This window comes from Pogoniulus pusillus, chromosome 4 (assembly GCF_015220805.1).
Source record: "Pogoniulus pusillus isolate bPogPus1 chromosome 4, bPogPus1.pri, whole genome shotgun sequence".
Taxonomy (NCBI): domain Eukaryota; kingdom Metazoa; phylum Chordata; class Aves; order Piciformes; family Lybiidae; genus Pogoniulus; species Pogoniulus pusillus.
Window position 1 is genome coordinate 5,083,120 of NC_087267.1, and position 16,303 is coordinate 5,099,422.

At 39.6% G+C, this 16,303-nt stretch overlaps 1 protein-coding gene across 4 annotated transcripts in view; it reads left to right on the top strand.

The window, feature by feature from the left end:
- Positions 1–16,303, top strand: part of TSPAN12 (tetraspanin 12) — a 52,922-nt gene that overhangs the window by 17,340 nt on the left and 19,279 nt on the right. For 3 of the 4 annotated variants that reach the window (XM_064142056.1, XM_064142054.1, XM_064142053.1), the window contains exon 5: positions 13,252–13,326. The exons of the other annotated variant lie outside the window; for it this stretch is intronic. In XM_064142056.1, the coding sequence (XP_063998126.1) occupies positions 13,252–13,326 (75 nt within the window). The remainder of the gene's footprint in view (positions 1–13,251; positions 13,327–16,303) is intronic. 4 annotated transcript variants of the gene reach the window in all.

The following is a 16,303-nucleotide window of genomic DNA, read 5'->3' on the forward strand; positions in this document are numbered from 1 at the left end:
AAGAAAATTTAAAATCCACAGGCATTAGATAAATACTTATTACTTTTTATTACTGTGTCAAGTTATGATGTCAGTGAGGAATTGTAACTACAAAGCACACAGTAGGAGAGAATTTATTGCCCACACTGGATTATGCTGTGACTGAAAGGCAAGCAGTGTCTCATTTGCAGAAATCGACTTTGTTTAGTAGAGGAGTTGCTGAAGGAAAAAATAACTCCCAACTGTTAAGTACTAATAATTATAGGGACATGAGTCTTAAGTGCTCTGAACTAAACCTTTATGCTACCCTTTTGACTCCTGGCTGTGCTATAGCTGAATAACTTAAACTTCGCTTTATCTCCACAGTTGATTGTGTCTGTAAAGCCGCAGCATTTGTAGGTGATTAACGTTAATTTTGAGTGCATTCAGAAGCTTTGTCATGTGGATGTCAAATTTTGTAGTTACATTTAGTTGTGATAAAGTTGAAAAATAAATTTTAAGTACCCAGCTTTTTTCTTTACTTGGAGACTGCATAACTGAGAGCTTCAACTGAAAAGCAATAGTCTTTTAGGTGCAAGGCTCTGTACAGACTTTGACTGCTGAAGGACCCAAAAAACCTTTTCCTTCATCTGGATATCAGTGAGTTTGAGGACATAAACAAACAAAAATCAACAAAACAAAAAAAAAAAAAAGCTCCAAACAGTCGAAATGGAAACTTTTTCCAAGTTTAGAGTTTAAACATATTTAGCCCATTGGCAACACTGAGATGAAGAAGTGCTGTATATCCATATACAGCAGTGTTTCTCAATTGCAAGAGGGCAAATACTCTTTCTCCTTTTTGATATTAAATCCATATGTACTCTATGAAGTTTGTTATTTCAAAGTGATAGAGATAAGAAAAACTCTCATTTCAATCTGGATACTTTATGGTAATATAATAGTGATGCATTTTTTATTTCTAGATCTTAACCTTGCCATGCTAAAGTCAATGGGAACAAGTTCTAAGACAGATATTACTTAGTTATGAACACTTGCAGTAAAATAATGGATTACTGTAATCTTTCATTCATAACTAAAAAAAGCCTTTGTACATTTTTTTTATATATAATAATGAAAGTATTAAAATGTGGTAAATTTATAAACCCTTAGTTTTTATGGTAAGGTTCTAAGATTGTTTTCATAATGTGTTTTTATTTTATAGTGGTTATAGTTTTTTATGTGAACTAGAATTAATGGAACAGTGAAAGCAACCATATGATATAGACTGATGGGGGGGGAAGTGATCATTTTTTCTATAAGCTTTGAAAAGAATCCTAACTAATGAAAAAGAAAATTAAGTTAAAACCCCTTTTGGTCTTAAGTTTATTAAACTGCCAGTGAAGGGAAGAAATAATTTATAGCTTTTAGTACCATCTGGAAATATATTATTTGAAGTGTGTTTAGGCAGTCAAATTACACTAAATCAAAACAGGACTTTTATGTTATGTTGCAATATTTCATTTTCAGGAGCCTGAGAATTTGTTCTTCCTAAGCAAACTGATAAGCAAAACTGAATGATGTCTTCCTAAGTATGTCATTGTCTTTGATTAGTTGTTAAATGAATACAGTTGTGCTATACCACAGAAGTATGCAGGCATAAGTCAATGCTTCATTCATCAGACTAATCAGAAAAGTGATGGCTCAACAAAACGAGCTTTTGTACAACCAGATGAGCTAAAATAAAGGAACCTTCATGTAAAACATTTAACAGCCTCTTCAATCATGCTTTTAATCTTTGTTTTGAAGTACATGAACAGCCATAATGATGACATGCAGAGATATTTGGAAACAAATCCTGATCTTCCTGGCAGCATACTAATTGCTAGTGCTAATGTTTTTAATTGAATTGGGTTTTTGGAAAATCTAATAAAATATAAGGCCCATAAGATATTTATATTACTGTGTCAGATATTTTTAATACATCTGAATGCATAATTATTTTAATTTCGTTTTGGAATTTTATCTTCCAGTTCAATGCTTGAAACCTTTCCAGCTTCACATGGACATGCATATAAATTGAACTAATGTTTACTCAGCTTAATGATAAGAAAATAAAATACCTCAGTCTTCTGAGGTGCTTGCTTGCTCTGTTTTTTTTTGTAGAAGCAGCATTTTAAAGCTATGATAATTTAATTTTGGTGGAGGAATGTGTAGTCCTGGAGGCTAGTTGGTATAAGAAGCCTATGTATATCCTAGATGTCTATGATACAGTTTTACTGCTTGTCATGAATGACCAACATCCTGGCTGTGATGCCAGTCTAAACTGGAATATCTGGGGACTCTTCCAAGTCCCTGGCTTGAATGTATAAAAAGTCAGTCCAAGGATAAGAAATTGAAGCCCAGATTTTATGCTGCTTGTTACAGTTTTTCAAACACATTTCTTTTTTTAATATAGAATTATTCTTTGCCTCCTCTTTTCTGAGGGTCTGTGTTTTTCAGATTGTTTTTGAAGTTTGCTGTGCACATAGGCTAACTAAATCAACAAAACCATACCCTCACACACTTCAATGCTTGTATGATTTAATACTAACCTTACAAGTCTCTGATACTAGTCTTTTGTTTTATTTGGACAACACAAGTGAACTGACTGCCTGACTGGAAGAGCTTCATGACAGTCCCAGTGGAAAATATCTTTCTGCCTGGAGTTCTTGTGATATATTCTTGCATTTATAGCTATGAGTTTTCTCTAGTTACAGCATTCAGAAACAGCACAGGGTTCAAGTTTGTCTGCTTAAGTTTTCACTGGAATGGGCTGCCTGGGGAGGTGGTGAAGTTGCTGTTCCTGGAGCTGTTCAAGGCAGGATTGGACGTGGCACTTGGTGCCGTGGTCTAGCCTTGAGCTCTGTGGTAAAGGGTTGGACTTGATGGTCTGTGAGGTCTCTTCCAACCTTGGTGATACTGTGATACAAAAGGAAAAGCTGTTAGAAGCGTTCTGTTATGAGTAGGGCAAATCCTCTTACTGATATTTTTTTTATCACAAAGTTAGCAGATAAATCTTCCTCAGAGCTAACCAGGGCTAGATACTGCTGGTGTGTGGTCAAACAGCTTCTTCAGTTATGGCAGAGCCTGGTTATAAGCTGGAACTTACCAGACTAACTTACCTGTTAATTGAGTTGGAACAAAACCAAACAAACCGTCACTAAACTGATCTTTTCTTTAAGCAAGCAAATAGTTCATAAAGAGTCAAAAAATGGAATGATGTTATGTTTTGCTTGAAAAGGCAAAGTGAAAATCACAGTATCACATGAGACAAACCTAACATGAATGCAGCTCTTTCTGGTTGGTAGTTCTCAGCCAGGTAAATACAGTGTTTGTGACGGTGGTTTCTGTGAAGTCCATCTGAAGAATGGCAGGAAACCATTGACTGTATCACCACTTGGGTCAGATTCTTCTATATGCATGCACCTGTGTCAGTCCATATGGATGCAGAGAGGAGAGAGCTGATTAAATTTGGGTGCCTGCTATATTGGAAGATATCAATAACTGCTAATTGCATTCTAGAAGGCACTTGTACTCTATGTGAAATGTTAGCTGCTCTGCTGTACCAACTGTTCTGCAGGATCTGTGCCTGCAGCTGGTGTGGTAGTACGAGAGTTTAGTGATAGTTGAGTTTGCTGTCATCTTTTGTAGCAAATATTTATGCAGTAATACATAACAGAAAGTTTGTTCTGCAATAATAATGGATATTTGTTGTGACCCATGTGGACTCTTAGCACAGTCACAGCTGCTTTAGTACTTGTAATGGTATTTGACACTGGAATTGTTCCTTATCCAGAAGTATTTCTTCTTTAACTGTTGAGCATTAAAAGGGAAGAAATAACTAACAAACATATTTGGTGTAAACCATGTGATTTAGAATTAGGCAGGACATAGACTGAGTGCATTTTCCTAGTTTGTGTCTTTTATCAGTAGTTTATTTATGAGTGTGGCATATGCAGGAAGAAAACAGATTCAAAAGACAGGTTGGTGTGCTGGTCTGGAATATTTTGGTGAGAAGAAAGGAGATTATAGGCTGTGAAAGGGAAACAATGGTAATGTCTACTTCACTCATAGGCTTGCTGAGATGTATAAAATCAAGAATACAAATATCTATAGATAACACAGTGGCTGTGTGTCTCTGGCTGTCTGCACTTTTCTCTTTAACCTGCTGGCTGTGTGACTAATCCTTCTGCTTTCTAACCCCCTGGGCAAACCTCCAAACTCACCTTGCACATAAGGTATGCTCTGAGATAAGGTAGAAGGGTGGAAAGAAGGTGGAAGGGTGATGGAGAGCCCCTCCTGGGGACTCTGATTTCTGGGAAGGGTATTGTGTTTCTGTATTACCTTTAACTTGTATATTTCTGTATATATTGTAAATATCTGCTTGTATGTTGTGCTAAGCTGTAAATATAAAGCTTCATCTTAGTTTCCAGCTCGGTTGAGTCTAGTCTAGGTGATTTCATAAGGGGAGGGGGGGGTGGGTAACACCCAAACCTTCACAGTAGGGAGATTGGTTTAAGCAGGTTTATAATATGTAGTACAGATTTGATGAGAAGCCAGCACTGTGCTGAAACTGACATTCAGATAGTCAGTGGGTAAGGAGCTGGACATTTAGCTTGCATTTTGAAGTGCTGCTTGTTTGGTGTTCCACTTGGAATGAAAAATACTCTTAAAAGTCCACCCATTTTTATTATGGCCCAGTAGTTCCAGACTTGAGCAGCTTTCTCAGGAAAACAAATACATAGGGTTGAGTTTTTTTCTTCCTGTATTTTTGACCTTTAGTCCCAAGATGAACTGCTTGAGGAAATGCCTGTAGAAATTGTTTTTAGAGAGCTCTTTGCCTTCAAATGAGAGAGTTGGTAAACTGCTTTCCTATTCAGATCAGGATTTTTAAGGTTAAAAGAAATTGCTAGATTTTGAGATTGATGATGGTGATGCCACAGTGTGTCACCACAGAGAAAATGTGGGCTTTGCAGGAGCAGGTGTACTCTGCAGGGCTTCCAGCTTGGTGGAGTGGACTGTGGTGGTCGAGGGATTCAGTGCCAAACTCTCTGTGCCTGTATAACCTTGAGACGTGTTTTCTGACTTTATCTTCTCCATTGTACATGTGTAGTGCTGTGTATGTAATACTGGAAAGACAAGTGCTTTCAAGCAATGCCTAGTTTTCTTAACTAGGAGAGGAAGCTTACAGACAAGATGTAAAAGTTCCCTACCATTGTGGGTTATTGGGAGGCATTTAGAGGTGAGGGCTGCTGCCTACTGAACAACCCACAAGCCAGAGCAGCTGCGTACTTGAGCAGCGTGGAGGCAAGAGTGTTGGGGTGGAGAAACATGGTAGGAATTGTGCTGGTGGGAGTGTCCAGGTCTTCTTGCAAATGCTTGGTCTAAATCCAAATGTTTGCTGTGCTTAAGGTGGTATCTGCTTCCTTCACTCCCAGCTCTTCACACAGATGTGTTTTACCAGAGGAAAGGCAGCACAGTAATATTTGGCACAGTTATCCAGTGGCTCAAAGTAACAAGAACTATGCAGCTTCTTGAGGGCTGCTCATGGAAATGCCCTTGAGCAATGACAGTGAGGATGGACAGTGCAGTTACGAAGCCATACATCAAAATGTGGGTTTTGGGAGGTGTTTTTGTTTGTATAGTTCTGCCACTTGCTTGTCCATTTGGAAAAAAGTGATGGTGTTAAGTTAGAAGGTTACAGTGCTAGGTTAAAAGTAAATATCTGTTAACAGTAGTCATTTTGTGTTTCCAGCATGAAATGTTTTCTAGACTTCTGTGACATGCACTTCACTGTATGCTGTGATTTTAGGCTTAACTATAGGAGATTATGTCTTTGCCTGTTCTTGAGTCCTGAATGTTTGGTTTAGTAGATATCACTGTCTGACCTCATGATCCTCTTCTCTCAGGCAACCACCAACAGAACAAGGGGACACAGTCTCAAGTTGTGCCAGGGAAAGTATAGGCTGGATGTTAGGAGGAAGTTCTTCCCAGAGAGAGTGATTGGCATTGGAATGGGCTGCCCAGGGGGGTGGTGGAGTCACTGTCCCTGGAGGTGTTCAAGAAGAGACTGGGTGAGGCACTTAGTGCCATGGTCTAGTTGAGTGGCTAGGGCTGGGTGCTAGGTTGGACTGGATGATCTTGGAGGTCTCTTCCAACCTGGTTGATTCTATGACTCTATGAAAGAAGGGGAGAAGGGGGAGGAATTGAATGTGTGAACTATTTGAGTCTATCTTTATTTAGGTCCTGCTCACTATTTTACTATGACCTTACAACAGTCCTTATTCCTTGGACTTCATTGACTTGAGGTAATTGAGCTTTGAGCAAATAAATCCTAATAATTGTCTGAAGTATGCATTTGCTTATTTCTGAAGTAAGTCCTTTTACAGAAACAAAGATGAGCTAACAAAGTTAAAATTTAGAAGGGGTCATTAATATCTTGCAGAACAAGAGGCTGTGAACAAAGGGCTAACTTTTCATAAAGAGTTTAGCTTGTTTCTTTAAAAAAGCAAAGGGGTCAACCAAAAGAACTTGGATACTTATGTTAGAAAATTCAAATATTCATATCCATTAAAAAAAAAAATCAGAAAATAAGTTTTAAGTTTTCTTGAAAGTGGTATCTTGGACTTTGCAAAGGTCACAGGCTTTAAGATGTCTGGATAAGTTTTTGTGATCTGGGAAACAGAATCTGAAATAATAGACACATTTTCGTGGAATGTATGCATTTTGAAGAGCTGGATGACATTCAGTAGCTAGTGTTGTAAGTTGGTGGAGTCAGCCCATTTCTTTGTTGGCTTGTGACTGCATCTCTTACAGGTTTCTGCTTTGTCAAGCATGTAAACCAAATTTTAAATCAGAATGACAAATGAACTGTTAATCCCTACAGGGCAAGGCTGAGAATTGTAGAATCAGCCAGGTTGGAAGAGACCTCCAAGATCAGCCAGTCCAACCTAGCACCCAGCCCTATCCAGTCAACCAGACCATGGCACTAAGTGCCTCATCCAGGCTTTGCTTGAACACCTCCAGGGATGGTGACTCCATCACCTCCCTGGGCAGCCCATTCCAATGCCAATCACTCTCTCTGGGAAGAACTTCCTCCTAACATCCAGCCTGTACTTCCCCCAGCACAACTTGAGACTGTGTCCCCTTGTTCTATTGCTGGTTGCCTGAGAGAAGTGGCCAACCCCACCTGGCTACAACCTCCCTTCAGATGTAGACAGCAATGAGGTCACCCCTGAGCCTCCTCTTCTCCAGGCTAAACACTCCCAGCTCCCTCAGCCTCTCCTCGTAGGGTTTGTGTTCCAGGCCCCTCACCAGCTCTGTCGCCCTTCTCTGGACACATTCCAGCACCTCAAAGGTGAGGGAGGTGGGGAGAGTGGAAGATGGGGCAAGGTGAGTCTGTGCTGCTGGAGTGCATAAGCAGGATTTCAGGTTTCTGTACAATTTGACTCCATTTAATGAGTATTTGATTCTTATTTAAAGACTATAGATGGACTGACCACTAAAATAACCTCCTTAGTTTGTAAATCATAACAAAAATGAAGGGAACCAAAGGTTGCTGAGAGGAAAGGTTTCTTACTATGTTTTGCACAGAAGATCTGGTTCCTGTTGGTGATCCAGCAGTGCTGGTCATCTGATGCTTCTCCACGTGCAGACAGATGTCTGGATGGCTTGAGTCTCAGAAGAGCAAGGCCAATGTTGTCAGGCTGTTAGCTGTTGGGAAATACTATGCATATCCCTCTTAAAAATCTTCTGGTATTTGTTTTGCATATGATATACTCTGGTCTTGTAAAGATTCCCATAAGGTTTCCCTCTGCAGCTGCTTTACCCTTGGAATCCCCTTCAGCCCCTGCCCTTTTCCAGAGCTTTCCTTGCCTCTCATGTCATATGAACCATGGTGCCCAAGAAGGTGATATGATTACCAGGCAGCAAGCCTGAGGACTGGATCAGTAAGTCCAGTGACCCTGGGCTTACTGATCAGCTACTTTTCATTTGCCCTGATGTAAGGGTTGGGTTTTTTTTCTGGAGTCTGAATTAAAATACAGTTCTCTCTTCTGGAAGAAAAAAAAAAACACTTGGGAAGAGATCTTGAAGAAAAAAAAAGCTATTTATTAAATGAAATCCAGAGCACATGAATAATGACTCCTTACGAGGTACACTGATCCTGCAAAGAAAGACACATTTCAAAGCTACAACGTGTAGATTATCCAAAATAACTCTGTGCTCTCACTTTTTCTTAACAGTGCTCTGACTTTTGGCTTCAGCTGTTAGCCCCTGTCTGCTGTTGCTGTTTGCCTTCATACACTAACCTCTCTCTTGCTCTCTCGCTGTCTGAAAGTGAGTTTAAGAAGTCATTTTGAGTATGTAACAGGATGTGATATATTGTTTTCTGTAGGGATGAACTCAGTAGGCTGTGAAGTCTCAGCATGTTTTCTAGGATGACTGGTTAACTAGGAATCTGTCAGAGCAGATGAAATAGGGTCTTAATCTCAGTAACAGGAGCAACGTGCAAATCAGAAGAGATTTGAAGGAGAAAAAAGAAGATTCATTAAGCCACTCTTGTGCCTTTCTAGTTCTGATGAACTTTGGGCTACCTCAGAACTCTGATCATACCACATTTGGTATAAGTGAGATCAAGAGATGATGGCTGGAGATGAGTTTGGATCTTTGGCTCTCCTTGAGTGTGGGCTAGTAGCTCACTGGTTTTACAGTTTCTAGTATTATAGAACGTTATGGATTGGGAGGGACCCCCAGAGATTATTGGGTCCAACCCTTCTGCCAAAGCAGGATCACCTGTGGCAAGCCACACAGGAACGTGTCCAGCCTGGCTTTTTCCAGAGGAGCAGCCTCTACAACCTCTGTGGGCAGCCTGTTCCAGTGCTCCATCACCCTCCCAGTGAAGAAGTTTCTCCTCATGTTGAGGTGTATTGCTCCTTGTCCTGTCACAGGGCACAAGTGAGAATAGCCTGCACACCCACCCATCAGCTATTTATAGACATTAATAAGATCCCCTTTCAGCCTTCTCCAGACTAAACAGTCATGGTTCTTTCAGTCTTTCTTCATAGGAGAGATGTTCAAGTCCCCCTCTTTACTGGATCATCTCCAGCAGATCCCTGTCTCTCTTGAGTTGGGGAGCCCAAAAACTGGATGCGGTAGTCCAGGTGTGGTCTCACCAGGGCAGAGTAGAGGGGGAGGAGAATCTCTCTAGCCTTGTTGTACACACATTTCCTAGAACACTAGCAAATAATTTAGCAGTGGCCAAGAGTCCTCTGAGGGAGGTATGCAGTAGTTGAAGGTAATCTCAGTGACCCAATAGTGTATCTTTGAGTAATGCACAATTGCACTTCTTAGCAAGTTAATCTCCTTTATAAAATGTAGTCAGTCAGCTCACAGGGAGAAATATTCAGCCTCAAAACTAAGTCTCTGTTTCTGGCAAAAAAGCAGAAGATGCATTCAGCCTTCAGAGTCCTGTGGGATTTTAATTGGGTACAAGAAATAAGCATTGAAGCCAGTAACAATTTCTGTGTTTGGAAGGTGGAAATTAAGGGTAATAAATTTAAATAGTGGTTATAGGTTTTTTTTCTCCACACAACTTCTAGGAGAATTATTTGTTTTGCTAACCATTATGTTTAGAGAGAGAGATAATATTTGCCTTCAGTGGCAGAGTGAAACCCAAACTCCTCTGTGCAAGATTGGTGTGCCTGCAGTTGCTCAGTTCTCAGCATGTGCTTTTGCCTGTGTAAACTCTTTGTCCCTTTTCCTGGTGTTTCCTTATGGAGAGATGTTCTTTCTCAAAACAGAGGGCTTGATTCTGCAGTGCCTTGGTGCGTCCAGATGTAGCTAGTCACGAGTGCTTAATTCTTGGCAGACCCAGAAGTGCTTTATGAATGAATCTGGCTAAATAGTTGTCTATCCTGGACTATATTCAGAAACTTTCTTAACTATATGCTGACAAAAAAGGAGGATGTTTCCAACGTGAATGCTGGTGAATTAATGAATGAACTGTTAGAAGGAACTGCAAATTAAGAGTTTTCCAGAGAATGCCATACGTACACCCCCGATGGATCCCTTTCACCATGACAGCAAGTGCTGTCTATGACTTGAGGATAGCAGGCAGTCCCAGGCTTGTAATTCAATTACAGTCTAAAATGACTGAAATTCTCTTTGACAGCTGAGAACCTCACATTTGCTTTTTGCCACAGTGTTTAGTTGTTCTTCCTCTCAAACATGTCAGTATTGGCCACGATAGCCTTAAACATGTTTTCAGTATGAACTAAGAGCTGAAAAGCATGTAGCATTCTTTCCTTCTTCCAAAGTGAATACTGTGCAAAGTAGATTATTTTTTTTAAGACCTCTTTGCATCATTTGCAAGCACTACAGTGATAGTGCATACATTGTCTAAAAGCTCATAAATTTATGTTTTAGAGGAGCTGTCATTTTCTTACAGGGTAAAAGAGAAATATTGTTCTCTTGGACTCTTGGAGGATGATTATGTTGGTTATTGAAGGCTTCTACTGGGGTTCTGTGTGTGCTTGCAGCACTCATTTTTTAGGATATGTGATGTGTTGTACACCTATAATCAATCACAAAATGGTGGGGATAAGAAGGAACCTCTGGAGATGATCTGGTATGCCCCTCCACTGCTAAAGCAGGTTCACCTAAAGCAGGTTGCCCAGGACTGCATCCAGACAAGTTTTAAATATCTGCAAAGGAGACACCACAGCTTCTCTGAGCAGTCTATTCCAGTGCTTCAAATTAAAGAAACCTTTCCTCATAGTGAGATGGAACTTGCTCTGTTCCCTTTTGTTACTAGGCACCACTGTAAAGAGTGGTGCCCTGTCATCTTGACACTTGCTCTTTAGATGTAAGCATCAAAAGGTCCCTTTCCACCTTCTCTTCTACAAGTGATCTCAGATCTCTCAGCCTGTTCTTGTAAGAGAGATACTAACCTGTACTGGTGCATGAGTTTTTATCTCCCCACATGCAGGAATCCAATTTTGTTTTTTCTGACCTTCATGAGGTTCTACTCTGCCTAAATCTCTCTCTGTCCAGTTCTTGCTGAACGGCAGTACAGCCTTCTGGTGTATCAGCCATCCTTCCCAGTTTAATATCATTAGCAAACTCACTAAAATGACACACTAATCACTTCATCCTGGGCATTGATGGTGCTGGACAAGACTGGGCTCAGTACTGACCCTTGGGGACACTACTAGCTGCATGCTTCCAATTAGACTCTTTCACTGATCACAGCCCTCTGTCATTCATCCAGTTCTCAATCCATTCAATTTCTTACTGTCCTCTTTGAATACAATTGGTGAAGTGGTCAAATTAAATTGATTTTGTTTTCTCAAGTCAAGTCTCTTTTGCTTGTGACCTTAATTGGTGAGTGAGCCCTCCCTGTCCCCTCTCTCCCTGCTTGAGACTTGTATTTTCTTTTCCCCATCCTTCTGGAGGGAGGTGGCAACAAGTGAGTGGCTGCATGGTTGATTTGTTGATGGCTGGCTGGGCTTAAACCATGACACTCTTAAAATATAACACTTAAGGATTTATATTCTCTATTTTAGTAATACAGCTTATTGAGATTTGAATAGAAAAAGGAAAACGACAAAACCCCAACAGCAACAAAAGCACCCAAAGCCTCAGTACATGCTTTGTGTCTTACATATTTCCTAAAAAGACTCCAGAATGAAATTACTAAGTTAGAAGCCTTCTGGCATGGAATTATGTATTTGGAATGGAATTATGAACTAATGGAATTATGTGTTCATTCTGTTCTACATTGTGATGGTGTTTCTTTGATTTCCATATAAAATTAAAATCCATGAAGACTGTAAATCTTAAATATTGTGGGCTGAGAACAAGGGGGAGTTCATTCCATTATCGTGAAAGTAAGTTTGGAGTTGAGAATGAATGGAACTATATTTCTGCTTTAAATAAAAGAGAAGTAGTGTACTTTATTAATAGCAAGAGCAAGCCCAAGAAGTCTTTGCTTCCAAAGCAGCTTTATCTTGCAGTTCAGAAAGGATTTGTTGATGTTATACAGAAAATAACCCTCCTCTTTTTAATCACAGCAACCAATTTTCCTTAACCATCATTAACAAGACCTGTTCAACTTCTTCATTTATGCATTGATTTTCTGTTTTTAAATAGTTCAAGAATTAAATCTTTTAAATAGAGAAAAATGTGTTATTAATCTGTCTCATTAAATATTAGTATGATGTGCTAGCTTGAGGGTAATTGGAATATTTCAGTGAGAGAAATTAGATTATAGGCTATGAAAAGGAAGCAATGGTGATGTCTGCTTCACTCATAGCCTTGCTGAGATGTATAAAAACAAGAACACAGAACATAGATAAGACAGAGCAGGAGAGTCAGTGTGTGTGTGTTTCTGTTGCAGTGGGTGCCCTGGGCTGCTTCTGTGTAATTAATCCTTCTGCTTTCTAACCCTCCCTTGCTGATCCTCTAAACTCACCTTGCACCTAAGGTATGCTCTGGGATAAGGTGGAAGGGTGGAAAGAAGGTGGAAGGGGTGGTTGAGAGCCCCTCCTGGGGACTCTGATTTCTGGGAAGGGTATTGTGTTTCTGTATTACCTTTAACTTGTATATTTCTGTGTATATTGTAAATATCTGCTTGCATATTGTGCTCAGCTCTAAATATAAAGCTTCATTCCTTAACTTTTAGCCCGGCTGAGTCTAGTCTGGATGATTTCATAAGGGGGAGGGGGGCCGGGTAACTTCCAAACCATCACATACGATTTTACCTGACTTTGAATACCTAAGTCACTTTGAGAACAGAGCTTTGAGGAACTTTAGTTGCTCATCAATCTTGTCAGTTTTCTTTTCTGTTATTTTTTTTCCTTCCACCTTTTGTCTTAGCATGATTTGAATATGTTCCTTAAATGCACAGGAATGAAAAAAATGACATTTTGCCTTTTCTACATGTACAAGGGAAAAAAAGATTGTTTTCTTTCTAACTGTTTTAGCATCCTGTGTCATAGTGGCCTTGTACTCTTGGGCAAAAAGAAGATGAATTTATTTTACCCTTGTAGTGTTCACAGGTTTCAGGTTAAGTTAGTAAGAAATGTTATGTGACTTAAATGCTTAGAAATTTTCCCACACAAGTGTTCCTGATTTTTGTCTTCAGCCATGTGAAGTGTTAATGATATTTTGATATGTCCTTTAATATTGTTTAAAACTTTGTTTCAAATCTGACATGAATATCCAAAGTAACTAAGATCATTTTGTTTCCTGCAGTACTTTGGAAGCTTGCTTGTAATATTCTGCGTTGAGCTGGCCTGTGGTGTTTGGACCTACGAGCAGGAAATAACAGTGAGTCAGAAAAGGAGGCTGCATTTTTTCAGCAGGAGGAAACAAAGATTTCCATTAGCTAGCTGTTTTCTAATTGCTTCAGTGTTTACCTCTGTTCGTTATTCAGACAGTCTAATCTAAAGTGACTACTGCCTTTTTTTTTAAGCAGAGATTAGTCTGGGAAAGCTTGTCTGTCTGGAGGGTCCTACCTGCTTTTCTTTCCCCATGCTGTATTTGAGAGTCAAATCCTGCAGTCTCTGAGTTAAGAACTTTGTTTTCTGTGAATTCCTGAGAGAGGAGATGGAGAACTTGAAGTAATTTTGCCCCACAAGTCCTTAATGCTTTCAGAGCTATAGCTGAGTGCACTACGTTGTAAACAAACAGCGTGTTCTTTCAATAGCCAACATTCTGTCTGCTGAAATCTTCACACTGCCTCCACAGGCTATAAATGCCAGCTTTAAGCAAAACATATCATAGCTATAAAACACTCTCCTGTAAACTTGTGAAGAGGTTTTCTCTGTATAGCTTTTATAGCTGTACCAATCTTTTCAAAGTGAAGGCTTGGTAACCATTGTGCAAAAAAAACCCAATGGGTGAGTGTTGAGCAGAAATCAAACTAGAAGGTTTGGTTCATTTTATGAATAGAGGGACAAATCTTTTCTCTGAACTGCCAAGGTATTCCTAATATACTGGTCTTTCTAACAGCTAGTTACAATTACACTGCAGTAAGATGAGAGGGAGCCTTGGTATTTACATGGTGCTAGGACCACAGAAATTTCTAAGAGATTCAAAGTCTGAATTTATGTGGCTGTGATGGAGGGGGTAACTAATTCATGTCAGATTATATTTTTCCAAAATTAATATAGTTTAGTTTTACTAATAATTGGTTCTTCACACGGTCATGGAAACATTACACAAATAACAACATAGGATCTAGAACAAATAACTAGCAATAATGTAACATTAATTGAACTGGAAGAGAAGGTTCTTGCCATTAATATACTGCTTGTGGTTAATTGTACCACTTGTCCTCTAGGTGGATGCAGGGAGCTCCTTTCTGCTTATGGGAGAAGGCAGTTGGTGAATTGCAAGAGGCTTTAAGTATTTACTGACAAAAAATATCTCTGGACTCATGGGGCTAGCTACAGCTTCAGACAGCACCCAAACCACTTTCAGGGAATTCTGTCTGTGTGTTGTCGGCCACTAAGGCTTCTGATTCTTCCCAGACTTCACTGGGTGCTGGGGAAAGGAGGCAGATGATCTCTGACCTTATCCTGGCTCCTCTGCATGATGCATAGCCCTACCATATGCTAAAGCACTGATGCTGCTGCTTCTCTCTAGAGAAAAACGAAATAGGGCTATCCCTGTACCCCTTTGCCAAAAGAAGCAGCACTGAAATCTGTGTCTGTACCTTCGGCAGTGGGTCACAATGAACCCAGATATTCCACACTCCTCTGACTTTTTCTTTCTCCCAGGAGCTTGTGTGCACATGGGCACGCACATAGAATAGAAAGAAAAACCCCAACACTTTCAACAACTACTTTTTTTCAATAATTTTCCTTATTTTTTTCTTTTTATCCCTCGTCTCCTGTAATACTGTGGGTTTTTTTCACTTTCCATCTGATTTCACTTGCTTATTCCCTTTGCCTTAGCACTACTGCTCTTCTTGTGATGAGGCAGGCCAGATTTCATGCTGTCGAGAGCCTCTCATACCCAGGGGGGTGACTTGATGTCTTGTTGGTTTCAGCATTGCATGAAACCACAGGAGCCCTTGGTGAGTTTCAGAGAATCAGTTGACATTAGTGCAGGTGGGTGGATGATGTTGTCAAGAATGTCACTGAGGCATAACCACCTCTGCTGATCCAGTTTGGGCGTATGGACAAGCTGCTCTAGGAGTCCTTGGATAAATAATTTTCCTTCCAGCTCATGATGGCTCTCAGCATGAAATGTGCCTCATGAGTAATTTATTCTGCTTACAAGATTAAAAAGCCAGTGTGAATTCTTGCCTTACTCAGACATTGGTCAAGCCTTGATGCTCATTAGAAAAGTAACAATAATTAGAGCTCAGTGACGAACCAACTTTACAGAACTTGGGCTAACATCAAGCAAGCATCTCTAGTTCATGTTTGTCTACAGGACAGTGTCAAATAAATTCATTTTAGGATCATGTATTATTGTGCATTACTACTTGCATGAGCCTAAAGAAAGTTAATTAGTAGATGCACCAGTGTCATTAGCATGATGTGTGGGCATTCTGGGACAGTCAAACACACAGAGCCCCATATCCATTTTTAGATTCAGAATTCAAATTGGCTTCCTACAGTGGCTTTTAGTTTGACTTGCTTTTAATTTCTTTCTCTCACTTCTTGATTGTTTTCCTGCTTTCCATTGTTTTCACAACGAAGTTGAATGCCTTGTGTTAACATCATAACCTTGGACTGTATTCAATTCAGATGAGATAATAGAAAAGCAGTCTAGCAGATATGACCTTAGTTGCAGTCATATCAAATATTATCCAAAGAAAGCAGAGTGCTAACTTCCAATGCAGTGGAGAAACAAATTCATTGAGTGCAAATCTAAATTATTTTATTAGTGACCAATGTAAATGTTCTATGATACTATTTTTAAGTATTTTTTAGTGCTCCTGCTAACATGTTTTTCACATGGACAATTTTGAGTTCAGTGTTTCATAGCTTAGAAATAAACATTTTGCTAAGTGAAAAATGTGTTAAATTTCTAAGCTATTACATTCATATTCATGACATGTAAAGCTTTACCAAGGTGTGAAAAATGTAGTATAACTTAGTAGTGGTAATGAAACATTATCAAATGTTAGTATTTGGATTAGGGGATCAGGCAGGCAGCAACTGTCTGTACATTTTTGTAGATCATGTGGCACAACAAAGACCAGAGTCTGTGAACTATTGTGATAAATTTTGCCTTAGGTAACATATATTTCTATTTTGAGAATGCCCTTGTTCATTCCAAACTGAATTCT